Source organism: Sturnus vulgaris, chromosome 2 (genome assembly GCF_052056855.1).
Source record: "Sturnus vulgaris isolate bStuVul1 chromosome 2, bStuVul1.hap1, whole genome shotgun sequence".
Lineage (NCBI taxonomy): Eukaryota > Metazoa > Chordata > Aves > Passeriformes > Sturnidae > Sturnus > Sturnus vulgaris.
Genome location: NC_142244.1, coordinates 60,551,560 through 60,571,811, shown reverse-complemented (window position 1 = coordinate 60,571,811; position 20,252 = coordinate 60,551,560). Strand labels below are relative to the sequence as shown.

The 20,252-nt window shown below is 36.8% G+C and overlaps 1 protein-coding gene across 2 annotated transcripts in view; it reads left to right on the top strand.

Annotated features, from left to right (window-relative positions):
- Positions 1 to 15,373, top strand: part of NAA16 (N-alpha-acetyltransferase 16, NatA auxiliary subunit) — a 62,365-nt gene extending 46,992 nt beyond the window's left edge. The window contains exons 10-20 of one of the 2 annotated variants that reach the window (XM_088159709.1): positions 2,921 to 2,993; positions 3,235 to 3,404; positions 3,768 to 3,924; positions 5,810 to 5,934; positions 6,487 to 6,700; positions 8,423 to 8,616; positions 9,367 to 9,475; positions 9,983 to 10,081; positions 10,658 to 10,801; positions 13,221 to 13,318; positions 13,583 to 15,373. In XM_088159709.1, coding sequence (XP_088015835.1) covers positions 2,921 to 2,993; positions 3,235 to 3,404; positions 3,768 to 3,924; positions 5,810 to 5,934; positions 6,487 to 6,700; positions 8,423 to 8,616; positions 9,367 to 9,475; positions 9,983 to 10,081; positions 10,658 to 10,801; positions 13,221 to 13,318; positions 13,583 to 13,783 — 1,584 coding nt within the window. In that variant the 3' untranslated portion in view covers positions 13,784 to 15,373. Of the gene's footprint in view, positions 1 to 2,920; positions 2,994 to 3,234; positions 3,405 to 3,767; positions 3,925 to 5,805; positions 5,935 to 6,486; positions 6,701 to 8,422; positions 8,617 to 9,366; positions 9,476 to 9,982; positions 10,082 to 10,657; positions 10,802 to 13,220; positions 13,319 to 13,582 lie in introns of both variants that reach the window. The other variant, XM_014890713.2, reaches the window with a different exon arrangement.
- The last annotated feature ends 4,879 nt before the right edge of the window (positions 15,374 to 20,252 follow it).

Here is a 20,252-nt window from a genome sequence, read left to right as displayed (position 1 = left end):
TTGCTGTTCTCCTTACTTTTATTCCTTTTGTGATTTAATTCAACTTACTTTCCATGCAGTAACATGGAATATAGAAAAAAAAAAAAAAAGACTAAAGCCCATTTCCTCCTTGGATTCTTGCTGCTCAGCTCGTTGTTCTTCTGTAATGAGTGAAAGGTGTAGGTAGTGACCGATGAAAAGGTTTGAGGCTTGAACTCTGATTAAGAGGCTTCTGAAACTAGTGAACCCAGGAATTAATTCAGTCTTTTTGTAATGAAATGAGAGATTTGTTGATGACTTCAGCTACACTTTTATGATGCCTTAAGCTTTTTCAACTCAATGGCAAGAGAACAAACACACTGTGTTCCTAGAATAATACTATTTCAAATTAGCTTGTGGTCAATACCATGGTATTTCCAGATACTTCAGCTCAGTTTTTGGAAATTATAAAATTATGAAGCATGTTTTAGCTTTTAGAAATAGTGAAATATTATTGCCTTTAGGATGGCAGCAATGACTCCAGAATACAGATAATAGCAAATTCAAGATAAAAATTTTGCAACTGAATTTGCAGTTAATATGGACACAGAACGTACGGTTCATTTTTCCAGATCATTAGCTCCCTGAAGCAGCACACAAACCTGGAATTATTTTCCTAAATTACTAGCAAGAGACTGAAGCATAAGCATAAAAAGTAAGGGAAAAAGATACTGCCATTTTCATTAAGTATGTCTGCAATAATCCAGCGATCTCATTTGCATTTTCTTTGCTGTTGCTTTCACTGAATACTTGTTTCCGAATGTATTGTTCATAGTAGCTTTCAGAATGATAATTGCATTGTATTTTCTTGAGCTGCAAAAGCCAAAACTTCTGCAGACATCCGAATTTGGAAGAACTTGACATCTTTTACAACAGAATACATCTTGGTCTTCTCCATCTCCTCAAGATTCATTTTATTTCACTGTTAATGTCAGCTGATTGAAGACCCTCTTGCCAGTGCCTGCTGCTGACTGAGGTGGACTGGGGAGGAAATCACTCGTAACCCTGGATACAGTCACTAGTGCTCAGCCAAAGCAGGGACCAGGCACATGTGGCTCAGGGATGATGATGCCATTCTTTTTGGTGGTAACTTGGTCTTTGTCCAGATGTGAAGCTGTACTTCCAAGTGTGCAGTAATTGAAACATTTATATGTAGAGTTTGGTGGTGAGGTGTGCTTATTCAAGAAATGAAGCAGTCTTTCTCCCTTACATAATTCAGTGATTATGAGATTAGTAGCAGCCAAATGAGGATAACTTTGGGAATACATGGAAATTGCAGTGAAAATCAGCAAGGAAATAACACACAGTTGCATATACACACTGCAGCCCTGCTACCTGAAGCAGATGCTTCTGTTTTTAAACATTTTTTTAGAGAGAAGGATCTTCAAATATTTTCTGAGGCGGTTGATTTCTTCTAGTGAACAGATATCTGAGGCAGGCCAGAGAACAACTTAATGCATTTGTTTGTCTTCATTTATTTGTGAATTCTTCACATTCCTTTGTCACTTTGTAGTTATTTGAAGTCCAGTAACATTTTATTGTATTTTATGAGATTTTGCTACTAAAACTCATCTCTTACGAGATTTGCCCAGAGCTTTCCAGAATGTGTGCGTTTATACGTTTTATTACACTTTTGAGATATTTACAGTGGCTGTGTGTGACCTGGGCATGTTGCTTTCTCTGCTCTCTTTGAAACCATTTTTGCCTATTGTGCTGAGTTAAGTGGTATCCTTCAAATTGTATACTTTGATCTTCTAGAACAAGGTTTGTTTTCTTCTCCCAAAAGTATATCTAGAAGTGAATTCATGAATTGTCAATTTGTGCTTTTTAAAAATTTTGCTGTCTCCCTACAATTGTATTTTACTCTTGCAATCAGCTTTTTAAGTGTAGGATCATCTTACTTGTAACCATTGAAATTTTAGGTTTTTGCCATCTAGAGATTTCACCTAATGGTGAATGTAGCCATTATCCTGCTGTGCTTAAGTCAAGTCTTACATTTTTAAGTCCCTTCTGTATATATATGGTATGTATATATATATATGGGTGTATATACATAGATCATATTTTTACTGCAATACTGTTCTTGTTACCTAAAGAGATTCATCAGTTACTTGCTGGATATGGCAGGCATGTTTCAAATGAAGCTACAAAACAGGTTGAGCACTTCAGAAAACATTTAGATATACTAAATGGCATTTTTGAGCAATGGACCTGGAATTGGAATAGTTGTCATGAAATGCACAAATCCTAGCATTTGTACTTACTGTAAATGTCAGACCTGTATAGTGTGAGTTAAAAACTGTATGGATTAATTTTAAGTCTTAAACCTAGGAATGAAAACCAGTATTGTTGACAAGGTCTGATTTCAGGAAGTATTAGCCTTCAGTTAGTCAATGTATAGATTTTTGTCAAAAGATGGGACCTGCATTCTAGGCAACAATACCTTTCAAACAAAACAGACATCATTAATAGTACAGACCAACGTGCTGAAAAAACACAGATGTCTCTGTTTCATCATTGTTATGGGAAGATTACACATGGTCTTTTTCAAAGCACCTTTTTTTTAATTGGCACAGTTTCAGTGCTTAAAAATGAATAGCATAAATTAACTTATATTTTGGAATTTTTACCTAAGATACTAAGCATATGCACTTGAATACGTTTTGCTGTAGGCTGCCTGAGATTAACCGTTTCCCTGCCACATCACTAGTTAAAATGAGTGATCAAAATACCTGTGAAAGGTGAAGTAAACTATGTGAAGATACATCCAATTTTTTTCCAAATTCAGTACTTATTTTTATATAGTTTCTATAATTTGCTCAAGTGTTCTTTTCAATGTATTAGTTTCTGTTAAAATGATAGTAAAGCAAAACTTAAGCACATACTATTTTTTTATATGTAGGTTTCTACAATCCAGGAGCTTGTTACTGGTTATGAAGCTTCTTTGAAAACTTGTAACCTTTTTAGTACATGTGGTAAGTTTCTACGGTCTTACATTAATTACCCTGTAACTACGAATACTCTTCATGGAAGTTATCAAGAACTGTTGAAGTGCTGATACTTTTTGCAAAAAAAGTAGTTACTATATTTTCTAGTAAAAAAAAAATTCATTACAAGAAATATTTTCTGAATTTGCCAAGCTTTGTTTTTGTGTTCATTTTTCAAATGTAGTCTTCAGCTTTACTGGTTATTGTAACCTTTCCCATTTTGTTGCAGAAAATGGAGAGAAAGAGCCCCCAACAACACTGCTTTGGGTTCGGTATTTCCTGGCACAGCACTTTGACAAACTTGGCCAGTGTTCTTTGGCCTTGGATTACATTAATGCTGCAATTGCAAGCACTCCAACATTAATAGAGCTATTCTATTTAAAAGCAAAAATTTACAAGGTAAAAGGGGAATTTGGACATGTGGAGTACCTAGTGTATAAAAGAAAAATCAACCCATCAAATTGGTGTGAATGTGTGGGTAGTATTTCAGTTAGCAGTGGTTACGGGCATCAGTTTTCACGTGGGTTTCTTTTTGAGCACTGTTTTGTCAGGAAGAAAATGAAAACTCTCTTGTTTGGGTTTTGTAAAGCCAGTCACAACTTACAGCAAATTGTAATTCTGAAAAAATCTGGGAGTGGGGGGAATGAGAATAACACTGGTTTTTGGTTCTGATGGAAAAATACCAGTAACAAATACAGATTTCAAGAGATGGTCAATAGCAGGCGTCTACTGCAAGTTAACTATTTAATTTCTCCCTAACAGCATGTAGGTAACATCAAGGAAGCTGCCAAATGGATGGATGAAGCACAGTCTTTGGATACTGCAGACAGATTTATCAATTCTAAATGTGCTAAATACATGCTGCGAGCAAATATGGTGAAGGATGCAGAAGAGATGTGCTCTAAATTCACAAGGGCAAGTATATTGCTTTAATTAAGAGGTGTTTTGCTTGCCTCTGGTGTTTTTTCACTTGTAACTTTTGATCAAGTATCTTTTATTAATACCCATTTTTATTACAATGCTCCTACACCTGGTAGTAAGGAACTACACAGAATCATAGAACAGTGAGTATTGGAAAGGGCATTTTAAAGATGGAATAGTCCAATGCCATTGCATGGTTATGGACATCTTTGGCTAACTCAGTTTTCTCAAAGCTGCATCCCTCCCACTCTCGAACACTTCCAGGGACAGGGCATCCACAACTCTCCTGGGCAACTACAATGCAGTGAGTTGCCATATCCTCACAGTAACGGTTTTTTCTCCTTGCATCCTGTTTAAAGCTGCCTTCTTTTAGTTCAAGTCTTTTGCTCCTGTTGATGTTGCTATTGATCCTGGTGAAAAGTCTCTTCCTTTTTGTCTTAATGGACTTCCTTTATATACTGTCAGGCTGCTCTAGGGTCTCCCTGGAGCCTGCCTGCTCTTCTCCAGGGTGAACCTCAACTCTCTTAGCCTTTTGTCATAGGACAGGTGATCCAGCCTTTTGATTTTTCATGGCATTTCTCTGAATCTGTTTTAACAGGCCCATGTCTCTCTTGTGCTGGGGGGTCCCAGAGATAGATGCAGTACTCTAGGTGTCTAGACCCACTAAATAATGAAAAAAATGTTTGTTCAAAGGTGGTTTTCTCAGAGAATTTTTTATTGCCATACGTCAAAATACCTCTTTTTAAATGCATCTGATGGATACCTTGTTGTTTCCCTTTGTTACCATCTGATCTAACTGAACAAGATTGTGTACTATATTCATTATGATTTAGTATTGGCATAAATTAATTTGGGCTTGAACATTTCATTCCTTTAAGCTAGTCTTACACACAAAAATTTTGTTAAAGCAAAGAGTATCCCTAACTATGGGATAAGCACTTTAATTTTTTTTTTTTACATTGGACAAAATTTGGATTCATAAATATCAAATTTTCATAGCATTATGGAACTAAATATGAAGACTACTGGGATATCCTGGAGTACATAAATTAGGCTCCTTCATTCTTTCAAATTGTAGGTGTGGTGAGACTTGAAATTGGATTCAAGGTTGCTAGATGTTTCTAGGAATGATTGAACATTTGATTGCTAAAGTTCGTCATGTTTGCTTGTTGGAAGTGTTAAAATAAGAAAGAACTTTATCATAGATATCTGGAAAGACAGGATACCGAGCATCATCCTCAGTAACTAAATGTTGAGTGTAACTGAGTCTTTTTTCTGCTATAAAGACTGTTCTGAAAATCTAATAACTAATATTAATAATACATGGGATGTTTTTCCAGTTCACTTAGTCTAGAGCATTACAACTATTACAAAGTCTCAATCCTAGGATTTTTTTCTTGTCAAAATATGAAGTAGAAATCTAACTTCACTTATTTAGGCAAATGTGTAATTGCTCATATTGCGTGATAAAGCAGTGAATTGGTGGATTTTTAGACCGGTGGATGCCACTTACCTGATGGAGGAAAAAACAGCTAAAATTGTTTGCTGAACTTAAGGAATATTTTTAAGTATTGTTGTTTTCTGCCCTCAAATTTTAGAAGTGAGACAGTGTGTACAAGCATGAGTTAATCTTAAAAATCTGTTGAGACATTAATCTTCAGATAATTGGCGTTTTTTAATCATTTCAATCTACTGCTTTCTATCTGGGGGGGCATAGAATATCAAGTGTTACTCTCAGTCACTGGGTGTTCATTTCCTGTTGTATTCAAAGTAAGTTGAAGGATTGATTGTTTGCTCCTAATGGCCTGAAACCAGCCACAGTTGAAAGACGCAGCTGGTAAATTACAATAGCAAAACCTGATGATAATGCTTATTTCAGGAAGGGACTTCTGCTATGGAGAACCTTAATGAGATGCAGTGTATGTGGTTCCAGACGGAATGTGCTGCGGCTTATCAAAGGCTAGGGAAGTATGGTGACGCCTTGAAAAAATGTCATGAAGTAGAAAGGGTAAGTAGGTGCAAACACAACCCATTGCTTCCCCAGTATTTCTCATACACAAATGAAGATATTTGTTGAGGTAATCAGCACAGTTTTGTGTGCTAGAAGTATACAAAACTCCTAGTATAATGGCTTTTAACAGGTTGATTTATTGCAACAGGGTATGTCTTCTCTAGCTATTGTGTGAAAGACTATTATTGAAGTGAAAAGGTTTCAATATAAAATACCATATTTCCTAACTGTGCACCTGTTCCTACATTAAGTTCATGCTGACTTCTGACAATTGTGTTTCTAATCCGAACAGTCACATTTCAGTTGGCTTGTAGAGTGTCAGTGGCTTTTAGAGTTTTAAGTCATTGAATAATCACACTAGAGGCATTGTTAACTGAGATATTTTCCCTACCAATAGGTTTTCTTGAACAGTCAGTATTATAAGGATACCTTTATACCTATTAAATATTGTCTGTAAATAATATCAATTGTAACTTTGTTCACCTCTGTCTAATAAAAAGTAGACTAAGTAAAGGATGAGTGTAAGAGTGTGTTCTCCTTTTTTTTAAGCATTTTTTTGAGATAACGGATGATCAATTTGACTTCCACACGTACTGCATGAGAAAGATGACTCTCCGTGCCTATGTAGACCTTCTGAGGTTAGAAGATGTGCTCAGGAAACATGCCTTCTATTTCAAGGCTGCCCGATCAGCAATTGAAATTTACTTGAAGCTCCATGATAATCCTCTTACCAATGAAAGCAAAGAACAAGAAGTGAATTCAGGTATGTACACTTTAATGAAGGCTCATATGTCTATAACACATGTAAAGGCTTTAGCTAAGTAAGTTACATGTTGCAGAGTAAATAGAACACAAGTGTTTCCTCTCTTCTATCACAATAACTGAAAAGAGATCATGGATAACAGGCTACAGTTCTCTCTGTTCACATCCCATTACTTTGTAGAACTAGAACATAAATGAACATGGCTGTGGTTTTGGAATACTTGGGGAGGAGTAACATTTCAGAACATTAAAATCAGATTCAGTTCAGCCATTAGATAAATATTAACTAATGAATTATGAAGTAATTGATAGATTTTCTGGAAAAACAGTCTGAATTGTAAGAATTTAATTTTGGTCTCCTGTATTTAATTTATTACATGGTGATACTGCATTAAGTTTTATCACTTTTCACACAAATTGAGGACCAAAGAATAAATGGGTAAATGTATTAGCAATAATATATATTTAGAACATTATTTAAAACTAATATTAAATAGAAAACAGTCTTAGGAAGCCAGTGGGGTATGGTTTGGAAATCTGAGGATTCAGGGGCAGATTATTTAAGATTTTTTTACTTTAAGATAAATTAAAGTTCTCCTTTAGTGGAATTGCAGTTACTGTCAGCCTTACAGTGGCTGTTGACTAAAGCAGTGAAATTCATGTCTGATTTTTTCAAAGGGAAAAATATTTGACATGGGGAAAAAGGGAAGCTAAACCAAAATTGCCACTTAATATTGCAAATAAAATCTTATCTTTATTCAGAAGTGAATTAGGTTTTTCTATACCTGCCTATGAATAATAAAGAGGCATATTTGAACAGTTGAAGTTGCACCTTTTTTCTCTCGAACTTTGTTTCTCTATATAATGTAAGATCTGTGTGTGACAGAGGATCAGTCACAGAGGATAGCAATATATCATAAAGGGTGCTGTCTAAGAAGTCAGGTCAGTTCATTGGCCTGCTGCTCATTGGGATTCAGTAGGCTTATCTGTGGGAGAAGGCAGCACTGTGTGCATGGGGTACAAAGAACATTTGCTTCCCTGCGTCAGAATAGGGATGACCCAAGCAGGGAGATCATGCTGCCATTGTCACAAAAAAGATGTGTCAGTCCCTCAGGAGCCCATTCTTCTGTGCCTTGCCACGTTTAGCAAAAATCCTATTCTCAGTGAAACACCAAAGGAAACAGACTGGAAGCTGCAGTATTATTCTGGCTAAACTAATAATTTCCATTTAGTTATGCCATGGCATTTGCAAGAAATCAGTGTAGTTATCATGGCTGTATATTAGTCAGACACTTTAATGAAAAATGGCAAATTTAGCATGTTTTCAGATGGAGTGTGAATATGTCTGGATGTTTCTAGATAGCATTAGAAGCAAGCTGAGCTACAGTCAAAATGAGAGCTTAGTATTACCACTGTTCATTTTCTAAGGTGAAACCTATGACAGATGTAACAATTGTATGTGGCTAACCTTCGAAATCACTGAGGTTTCTGTAACAGCCATGTAAGAGAAAATATGCAAGATCAAGTGTTGTGTTAGGCTATAATGTAGTAATCCAGCAGCAGTGTTGGCCTGTGTAGTGGTGCTACTCTGGTGACTGTTGGTAGTTGTGGAAATAACTTAAAAATTTGCCATATTGAGATGGGGAGAAGCATAATGACCTGAGTTGTTTGAGAGAAACAAGATTTTGAATTAAATACTTTATATGTTGTCTTTAATGTGTAGAAAATCTCTCAGCCAAAGAATTGAAGAAAATGCTTAGTAAGCAAAGAAGAGCACAGAAAAAAGCAAAACTTGAAGAAGAAAGAAAGCATGCAGAAAGAGAACGACAGCAAAAAAATCAAAAGAAAAAGAGAGATGAAGAGGAGGAGGAAACTAGTGGACCCAGGGAAGAGCTGGTTCCTGAAAAACTGGAAAGGGTTAGCATGGTCTTTCACGTTAAACTCTCATGATTGTCATAAAAAGCCTATAATATGGGTTTGCTATCAGATTCTCCTAAAAGAATCTAGGTGTTTTTATAAAATAATTTTTGCATGCAGAGGTACCTTTTTGTAGTCCATCTCTTTTTACACTAAAGAGAAATATTTTTCCTCAATAAACCCAAGTTCTACGTTAATATTGTTACTTCCCACAAATTTCAGGGTTGTTTTTTTTTTCCGAACAGTAGTCCATACTTCATTAAAATAGATCCTGAACAAAAAGGTGCATTTTGCCTGAAGAAATCTGCTTTTCATACCTTTTCATAGAGGAAAAAGTAACAGACATTATTGCAATTCACAAAGTTTGAAGGCATGAGCCAGTATTTTGCACAAACTGCTACCTCCATTATCACAGTAAACTTCAAGCTTGTTGTCTAAGGGGGTTGTATTTAATTGTTTCCTAAACTCTAAATTACAACGCTGTGCACAAGCAGTACCAGAGTTAGCAATTATGCTGTCTTTGTCAACATGAAATGATGAATAAACACTTTAAAAAATCTTACTGTTTAAATAAAAACGTTGTGGTGCAGTTTAAATAAAAATCTTGTGGTACAGTTTAATTCAGAAAGCTAGCTTCAGTTCAGCTTTGATATCTGATTATTTAAATGCTCTGAATAACACAAACTATTGGTGGGTTTTATTTGACATTTATTTTAAGCCATTAATTTCACTGTTCTTTTATTAAAACAGGTAGAAAATCCATTAGAAGAAGCCATTAAGTTCCTTATACCACTTAAGAATCTTATTGGAGATGATATAGAAACACATTTATTAGCATTTGAAATATACTTTAGAAAAGGTAAAGTACTACTTTATTTTTGTTCTGCAAAATTTTAGTCCCTCAGTGCAGCCTCTGTTATCCAAGTGTAGTGGAAAATTATCTGGAATAAATACTTACCTGACTGAACTGAGGTGTGCATCATATCCAATAATAATAGGATAAATATTGTTTTTGTTTAGTCACCCTTAAATTAAAAGAAACCCTAAGAGCAGACCGTGTTGTGGTATATACACATAAATAATGTGGAATGGTATTTGGGGTATGATCTTTAATTATCTAGAGGAAACCAAAGGTAAATTGGTGGTAACATCTGTGCAGTGTTGCCAGAGTTTGAGCAGCAAGAACTTCTGTTTTGTTAAGCAATCTGAATGGGAAAATAAACTTCCTTTCTAATTCTGTATAGACACTGATGTTTCTAGTATTTGTATGAGATTTACTAAAGAAAACAGTAATTGGTAATGATGAGAAAAAGTTCTTTATTCTTAATCTTGGTTTCCTAATATTTGTTTTTTCTTGTTCCCACAGGAAAGTTTCTGTTAATGTTACAGTCTGTCAAAAGAGCTTTTGCTATCAACAGGAATAACCCATGGCTACATGAGTGCTTGATTAAATTCTCTAAAGCTGGTATGTGTATAGGAAATATGTAATTATAAAGATACAAGAAGTTACATTCTTCAAGGACATAATTACATATTTTTTGTGATGTATACTTCTGAAACACAGACTGATACAAAGAAAAATAAAAACAATTTTTTTTCCCATGGCAATATCAAAGAAAACACAGGCTGTGCTACCCAGTGTATATGTATTGTATTATACTCCTTCCTCCATTAATCCACCAGGTGGACCCAACAACTCATTTTTGCTAGGTTTCACAGAAAAGTGAGTGTTGTAAGGATCCTGTAAAACCTTAAGTTTTAAGAAAATAAATGGCAGATATGAGAGAGAGATTCTGACTGAAACAATTTGTGTGGTGAACTTGTAATACAAAGTTCATGTGACAGAACACGCTTTATGAATGTTTCCTCTATAAATGCTTCAGCAGTGTTTGTGTTGACACATTTTGATCTGAGATTCATGTCTGTGCACAAATTTTAAAACTGGGACTTTTAGCAGTGTATGGTTTCAGTGTTGTCTACAGTTGTTTAAATAGCTTTTTTTTTTTTTTTGCTTCTCTACCCCCTGCCTTCCCTCTTCTAGTGTCTGACCATAGTAACCTCCCAGAAATTGTGAGCAAGGTCCTAACTCAAGAAATGCAGAAAATCTTTGTTAATAAAAACTTGGAGAGTTTTAATGAAGAATTTCTCAAACACAATGCTACCTCCATTCAGCACCAACTCTCAGGTTTGTCTAACTTTTCATGGTCTCGAAAAGGAGATGATTTAAGTGATGTAAATTCAGAATCTTTATCTGCAGTCTGCAGGGCTAGGTTGGATGGGGCTTAGGGCGTCCTAGTCCAGTGTAAGGTGTCTCTGGGAATGGCGGGGCATGTGAAACTAGATGATTGTTAAGGCTCCTTCCAATCCAAACTATTCTATGAATTCACACGTAAATTCTAATGAGATGTAAAATTGCATGTTTATGTTGGGGAGGAGGGGGCAGGGTGTTTCTGTCTGCTTGTACAATTTTTTTAAAATGTGCTTCACTTTTTTATTGGATGCATAAGGAACTTGCTCCTTACCTTCAAAAAGTGCAGTTAAACCACCAGAGATACTCAAGTTATGAAGCACTGTCATCCTTCCTGTTACACCTTTTTTTTTAAGTATTAGAAAATACAAAACAAAACCCCCATATCCATTAGCAAGTGCTTTTCCCTGTTTTCTTTTCAACTGGAATGTCTCTGTTTCCACTCATAACTATCACGTAGCAACAGCATCAATAAAAGTACCATGATGAACTTGTTATGCAGCCTTTGCTTTTCTGTTTCACGGTCAGTAGTGAAAATGTTGAAATCTGACACTCAGACACTTTATATACAAGAGCCACAAGTAGCTGCTGGAGCTAAGTCATAGGAAGTTGGAATTGAGTGAGTACAGAAAGATTTGAAATATTGATGTGGCTTAATAAGCTGATAGAGAAAACAAAATGCATTTCCAGCAATTAAGAAACAAGAGTAAGTGTAGTTTTGTTACACACTTCAAGAACTTAGTGCTAACCTCACCTGATCTTTAAAAGTTACTCAAGATCTGTCCAGAATAACTGGAAGAAATTAGCTTCAGAGGATTGCTCATCACTCCTAAAGGAAGGATAGGTAGAATACCACAAACTTCCATTGGCTTCTGTAAGATCTGTGTTTCATTTTGAGAGAAATTTGCATTTTGAGAGAAATACTTTTACCCCTTTCCTGCAAGCAGGCTCAAGATTTCAGAAGTCAAGTGCAGATATCTCAGCAGTCAATTGCTTCTAATTCTTAGAAATGTGTTCTTCCACTCTTGTAAATCTTGAGCATCTCACTAGCTGCTTTACAGGTCTTATTTTCTGATCCTCCAGTGTTATAGAAAACACTACAGTCACTGGGTAGGTTCTTGGTAGCTTTAGGACTTGAGCTGTGTGTCAGTCTTCTGTTTATGTTGGAACAGGTTTGAGGCAATTGACTTACATACTGTACGATTTTAAAGTTTCTTCGACAGTTATCTTTAAAGTTCACAAATGTGAAGATCTGAAAGACATAAACCCTAAGCCTGAGAGCACAAATTCATGTTTTCTCAGCTTAAAATTACTAGTGAAAAACTATACACAGATTTCTAACCTCTTTCCAATTTCTGTGCCATAGCCTTCCTAACTTTAAGCAAGAGTAACTAGGCTAATATCAGTGTTTTGGGCAATAATGGCTCTACATTGAGTTTAGCACTTTATTTTCTTGCACCTACAAAAAGCAATAAGACCTAGGAAATTTTAATTAGGAGAGCTAATAATTGGGGAAATGAATTGAACAAAACCAAAGCACAGACAAAACATCCAGAATGTGGGGGTTTAACATTTTCAGTAAAATGATTAAGCTTTTTGGATTTTGCGTTAGATTACATAGTCGGGTGGGTCTGGACTTGGTATTTGGGCAAAAAAAGGTACATGAAACGCCAACACATTCATTAAGCTGAGATTTTTAAATTAAGGCAGCTATGATACAAGGAGCAGAATTTTACAGAGATGCCCAGACCAGTTTTGGTAAGCTGTTTGTGGTCCAAGAATCTGTGTGGTTCCATAATGCAGTGTTTTCCTTTCCACCAATGTAGTCTGGTCCAGGCAAAGCACCAAACTTGTGCTGCACTTTCCTTGTACCTGAGCTGTGTCCTTAGCTCCAAGTGAGCAGCCATGGACCCTGCATTCTGCCTTATGGACTGGCATGAACTTCTACTGGGCCATGTTCCATATCCAGTACTTGTAAAGAGAATTCAGTGTGTCTGAGAATTACTTGCTTCTGCATTTGTTGGATGGATTTCAAGATGCCTGCTGATTTGAAGGGTTTATCATCAAAATAGTCCGTGATACTTTACTCTACTGAAGACCTGTCAGTCAAGTGAGGCGTGCCACTGTTGCAGGAACAGCTCTCCTATATTATTCAATCCTTATGCTTCTAATAACTTTTAAAAATGGCTTTAGTTTCATTAGTTTTCAGTTACAAATCAGGGAGGAAAATATAGTTTATTAAAACTTGTAAGAAGTCTAATTCACCTCTATGTATAAGTTTTCAGGTTCTGTATGTCTGTATATGTGGTATGACATTTAGGAAAACTAAACATTGTGGGTTTTGTTTTGTGATAAGGTGCAAAGATGATGTATTTCCTGGACAAATCAAGACAAGAAAAAGCAATTGCTGTTGCAACTAGATTGGATAAAAACATGAGAGACAAAAATGTGAAGGTAAAAGATACAGTATATAAAGCCACCGACTGTGTGGGATCTTAAGTAGTGTATAATTTAATGCAGGACAATGTGCATGCTTTGTTTATCGTGATAAATTAATACTTGAAAGAACAAGTTTTCAAACTTTTCCTGCAAATAAAAGATACGTAAATACCAACAGAGAAACCTGTTTGGTCAGACTAGTATTGTTTAACAGTATGTGCCTTTAAAAATAAAACAATTGTAAATTGCATTTATTAACTGTTGCTTTTCTTTCTTTAGACATTAACAAAGGTTTTTGAGGCATTGCTTGATGGCAGTTTTGGAAGCTGCCATGCTCAATGTGAAGAATATCAAGCAGCATGTCATAAACTGTTTCCTTTTACATCTGCCTTCATGCCTGCCACAAATGAGGACAACAGCAGCATTGCATCTGTGAATCACACGGCCATTAACCATGATTTGCTGTCCAATGAGATCTGAAGTAGTGTGTGCAAGCTCCTGTGTGTGTGTATACCTACATGCACACATGTATATGAAACTCTGACTCTCATTACATGCTGGCTGGATACAGATCAGGGTTACTTTTGCAGGTTGTATTTTAATATCTTTAACAGGTATCTAAAACAAAATATTTGGATAGTTAAATGGAGTATGCTATTAGGATTTTTTTTTCCTCCCAATGAAAACTGCCAATATTTATGTAGACATCTTTAATCAGCATTTTTCATGTTTATACTTGTACAGGTTTAAGTCTTTTAATAATTCATCAGCCCTCCCTCACAATAATATGGATATTAAAGACTGCTTTCACATAAGTGTTGTTACATATGCCAATATATGTGAACATACCTTGTTAATAAATTATCATTTGAGAGTTTTTAGCAGATTAAGACTGAAGTGCTGCTTGAATTGCCCTCTTTGTCTTTACTGTTCTTTAGAGGTTTTATTCTGAGTTGTTTTGGTTGGATTTCTATTTTAATCTTTGGTCAGTTTGGTTTCTTTTGAAGCACAGTGACAATGAAGGCATTGGGGGTTGCATGTTTTTGTCAGGTGTGTGTCTTATATGGAACCAGTGTTGACAGATATGAAGATTAGGTTTGTAAAAAAACCCCAAAACAACAAATATCTAAGGCTTTTTGAAAACTATTCCCTCTACCTTGTGTTCCATAGCTATTGTTTCCTTAATTTTATGGTCAGTTTAACGTTTTAAAGTTTTAATACCCTGAAGCAATTCCTTGAGAAGACATAATGCATTTGAATACTGTTGTTTGTACTTTGTTCCATCTCCCCTTTTCTTTTCTTCCTTCTGGTTTCTCCCCGTCTGTTCACCTTTGACACTTAGGATGAAAAAAGCTGCTCCAATTTTGGGCAAATGCAGAAGGTACAGTAATGGGGTATACAGTTTTTCTCTACATCATAAAAACTCACTGGTGGGTGTGCTGTATTACCTCCATTAAAAATCTTAGTTGTCTACTTATGGCCAATACTCCAGAACTTCTCCTGCCTAAATGCTATTGCTGTAGGTGCTGCAAGGCAAAACTGTGTGTGAGAAATAAGTTTTACATTTTAAAACTGTTTTAGGGAGCACAAAGAGGCTGACTACAAATCATAATGAACTTTTTTCTTATTTTGTATTCTGGTGCATTAACTATTAAATATACAACACATCAAAATGGAAGTTTAAATCTAATATACCTATTTAAAGCATAGCATTTCTAGACAAAATGGCTACATATCACATGACGGCTTTACATTCTATAAGGACTGCTATCAAAACGTAATTATACTGTGGCTTGTACAGAAAATCTGTTTTCTGGAAACTGTAATGGAATTATTCAATCTCAGTTTGTTTTTATTTCACTGCAATGTAAATAATTTCAGTAATATTAACTAGCCCCTCAAAGGCAAATACAAATTCATGAAGAGGGGATTTTATTAAGACAAATAAACTGTTCTAATTGAAATTCTCCTTTGTGTGTCATCTGTTTAGACTTAAAAGATGTTGAATGGAAAATTCACTGTAAAATATTGCCAACATATGTTATGCTGTAATAAATTATTTTGTACACACTTGCCTTTGGTTTGGAATTTTTGCATATTTATAGACATCAAATTTTAGCTCTTCTATTGAGTTACAACATTCACTGGTTTAACGTTAACTCTATAAATAGTTAAGAAAATAATGACTATTTAGCGGATTGAGATGCATATCTATAAATAGTAATGGCTATGAGTTCTGAACTGACAATTAAGGTGAAAGGGGCGGTTTCTCACATCTCTGCAGCTGTAGCATCTGGGAAGAGGTCAGGCGTTAAGTGTGACGCAGAAGGTTCAAGCATAATCGTGTTGGCATGTGTGAATGCGCTTGTCACTTGCTGTTTCAACAGCAACATTATATGTACTTGTTTTGCCATGCCTTAACTGCAGCTCTTAATGAAAAGTTCTTGGGTTTTCCACTAGAGGGAAGCCTTGCATCCAGAATATTTTCATAGTAACGAAACGCTGAAATCTTGTAGGTGTTGTTTTGTAGTAAGAGTGTAGGAAAATGCTTCTATTTTTTCCTCCTTTCAGGCATTGGAGAGAGGTCATTGTTTTGTATGTGCTTAAATGTCTGAGTTAGACTCGTGTTTGTATAACTGAGCTGTCTGTAGGCATTGATGTGGGGATCTCAAGTGGAGAGCGCAGTTGGTTGGACTTACTTTGTACCATTGAAGAACAGACATACTGGGAAAAGATGTCTGAGCCCACAGATGATCAGATTGTCTTTTTTGGAAAATCCCATGTCCTGTGCAAAAAGTTTCACTCAACTCCATTCCTGCATTCAGGCTGTTTAAGAGAGGCAGAACGTGTTGGCCTTGAAGATTAGCCTTCACTCCAGTTAATTTATCATGAACAAAACATGTTGTCTGTTCCCCACTTGGACTTCGCTGCTTGAACATATTTCAAGTCTAGACAAGGTATTTGAGAACGTGCTGTTAGCACTAAGGAGGAGGCTCAGGTTTTGAGAGGTTCCTAGATATATTTTAGGTATGCATTAAGAAGAACTAATACATGGTAGTTTTAGGACTGATTTCTTATAAATGCTCACATTTGAAGCAACACAGAAGGGAAGAAGCAAGGATCAGAGCAGGAGCTGTCTTCCTCTTCCCCATACCTAGCGCAGAGAACTCCTAGTTTGAGACAAGGGTTTATTCCATAGGTAGTAAACTGTCATAAAGCCTGTTTGTAAATGCAAGCAAACTATACCTGCTTGAGGCCAGGCTCTGTAAATGTAGTTCAAGAGACATCCAGGACTCCACAAAAAGCATCAACCACCAAAGGAGTTTGTTAACTGTCACTGAGATACTCTATCAAATGTTAACTAATCCATGCATATGGTTGTATTTAAAATGAGCTCTGACAGTTCCTGAAGTTGGAGGAACTTTTCTATTAGTAACACATTCCCTGCATGTCTAAATAACCTGTCCAGGGAAATTCAAACCACTGAGATGAAGCCATTAGATTTGCCATGGATAATTATTTTCGGGATCTGTAAGAGGCAGCATGATTCATTTGCTGAGGGGTTGGAGGGCTACTCCAGGTGGTGAACCGTGCACTGGTGATTAGCTCAGGCATTGCAGAGCATCCATCCCCAAAGCAGTACAGGACTGTCAGCAGTCTCTTGCTGTTCCTGCACTGATCAGGACCATGGCACTCAGCCGTGTCATTTGTGAGCACTGAAGGACCCGTAAGGTGATTCTCCAGGGGACAGGTAATGAAAAACCAACAGCCCTGTAGTGATATCAATAGGTGTATTCAGTCTTCTTTTTGGGAGCTTACACCTTCACTCAAGTCTTTCTGGTTTAATAGGCACTGAATTCATAAAAAATCGGAAGTCTGGACAGTTCTGTTGTATATAGGGACACCCCTATATCCAGTGCAAAACTATGGCCACCGAAGGATGCCAGACATCTAAAAATAGTTATTGCAGTAATGAGATCTGCAAGGCTGATTTTTTCATCTGAAGTGACACCTAGACTATAACAGGTTGTGCTGAAAGATGTACATCCATGTTATTTCCTGAGCTTATCTGACAATGTGGTGCTAAAAGCTTTTTATGTTCTCCCCACTGCATTTCTTCAGTCTCTCTTTCCACTTTAGCCTCTGGCCCTTGCTGTTTACTTCTGTGAACAGATTCAAATCAACAGCTTAGCACCAACTTTACCTGGCAAATGTGGGTTGGTTGTCTACCAATTACAGATGGATAGACAATGAAAAGACAGCAATGGCTAATCAAGTATTTCATGAGCAGTCCACACATAGGTGTATCAGGCTGTTTTGTACATGGCCTCTAGGAAGGTACAAATTCTTCTCAATCACCTTCCATCATAGGAAGTATGTTTTTTCTAGAAGAAGTTGTGATCCTCCTGGGTTTGCTATGACCATGCCTGGCTCTTCCTACCATGTTTCAGAGGTAATCAATCTCTTACAATCCTGGCCATCTCAGAATAGCCAGACTGGGGCGCAGGGGCGCTGTGGAACTGGCAGCAACAAATAACTGATCAGAAGAAAGTTATTACTGCATTTGGCTCTTTATTATTAGATACCCTCTCATGAGCACTGGCCATGCTGACAGAAGCCCTGGCCTTCCTGTGGAGCAAGGGCCACAGTGGGCAGTGCCAGGTACATGGCCTACCATGATATAAACTGGCTAGAGAGATCCTCCGAAGAACATAAGCTATTTCTGCCTCTTGTGACCACCTCTTTTCCTGTGTTGTCTCCTCCTGTTTGCTGAGGGTTTGTAATCTTGCTGTAATAACAGGAAACTCACATCTGTGTCAAGTGCCAAGTGTGGCACCCTGCTGTGTAAGTGTTGAGTAAGTGTGTGCTCCTTGAATTTGCTTTCAGGAAGACCTGTGCCCCAAGTAACCCTGGGTACAATGGCACAATAAAATGTTTCTCAGTGCCATGGCACGATAAATCTGGATGTGCAGAGCTGTGTTTTTTAAGTGCCTACAGTGGCAAAGCCTCTGCTTTTCAGTGGTGTTTCATGTTCTTTTATTTTTTTAAACTACCTCCCTCTTGTATAAATGCTCTGAACTCTAGTTTTAGATGCAAGTCCTCTGATGTAGACATGCAACTAGTATAGCTGGGCAGTATGGAGTGAGCAATTCTGAAAGCCTGTTATTTATGAAATAAGAGTTGAAAATAGAAAATGAGTATATGGAAGAAGTTGCTGTCACAGATCCTCCCTCTGGCTGGGAGAATTAGAGCATGCTTTACTTCCATTTGTGACGAAAACAGGATTCTGCTATCACAGGCTTGTCACAAAAATTATTTGAAGCTGAGAAAAATGGGGAAAATACCCAGGGCTCAATAATTATTCCTGAAATGAAGTGCAGTTGCTTCACTCGGAAGAAAGGGATGGATGCAGTACATAGTCACATGGTAACAGATTCTTTTCTTCCCATCTACACAATCCCCTGTGCACTGGTAATAGGAGAGGCTCCAATGGATTCAAACATTTTTATTTCCCAACCATAAACATGCAAATCCCCGTCCGTTAAAGGGGCGTGAATTACTGGCTAACCAAAGCTCAAGGATTACTGCTTTTGTTCCACATTTGTATGGTGACTGACTCAATGGGGTCCTGGTCTATGACTGGCACTACTGCAACACAAATAATTGACGAGCTTCTCTCCTATTCTAACCTCTGCAGCCACATGCCTTCAGCAAACAAGCAGTCTTGGCTTCTCCCTTTGCCTCCTACTACCTTTCAGCCAACAGAGCATGGGAGGAAGAGTAAGTCTTGATTTTTTTCAGCCTGTTTTGGTAGCTTGCTTCAGTGGGATGGATGGGAGCAATACCCAGCACTCCCCGCCATTCCTAACTTCCCCTGTTCTTGTCACTATACTGGTCTAAATTTCCTTGAGATTGGTGCAATAAACCATGGAAAACTCAAAATACAGGTTTAATAACACAAGGACAAATAGAAACAACAAAATGGAAACCCTTGTACATTTTTAAAAACAAACTGAAAAACCACCACAAAACCCAGAGTGTATTCAGTGTTCCCGGAAAACTATAATTCGAATTCTTCAGCAGTAAGTGTTTTTATTCCTTTAGATGTGGTCGATATCTTTTTGGCTAGGTATTTTGACCACAAATATTTTATATTATCATTGTAGTTATTAATTTTATCTATTTAGAATCTCTATTTCCTGGTCAGATTTAAGGCTCTGGAAACACAGAGTCCACAAATAGTGTTGGACAGGAAGTACCAGATGACTGAGCCAAGCAGGCCCTATGCATGTGAGGGAGTGAAATATAATAGAAGAAATACAAAACGTGTAATTTTTAGTCACAGCAAATAGCACTGATGTGAAATGTATCTATCAGAAAAATTCACTACCTTTTATTTTGCTGGTGGAGGAGACAAATTAGGAGAGATGTCTTATTGTTTTATTACATAAGAGCTCCTTTATATGTTTTGCTTCATAAGGCTTTAGATTTGCTTCCAATGTGGTTTGTGTATCAGATATTTTTCATTAAATACAAGCCTCTCGAGTCCTAAATTCTCATTTTTTTTCTTGTATGTAATCACGCACTGTTGATTGAACATTCCTTCTCCCATGGAGAAAATTGCCATGTTTTTCTTAAGTAGTGCAGTATCCAGCAATTTTAACTCCTCAATTTATGAACAATTCAGAGCCAAAGTAGGTGGGAAACAACAACTGTTTTTCATTTGTATTTGAAATAGTACAAGTTTCTTGATGGAGTGGTAGTCATGAAAGGTTTTAAAGCAAAACTGGCAGAAAAATAAAGAATTCTGCAACTCCAGTTCCTGGTCCATATATATGGACCCTGGTATGGTGGCAGCAACATCAGATAGAGGTAGAGATAATGGTTTGCCCTGAGCTTGAGCCCACAACCTAATACAGGAAATAAATTTCTTACCTTGCATTCATAA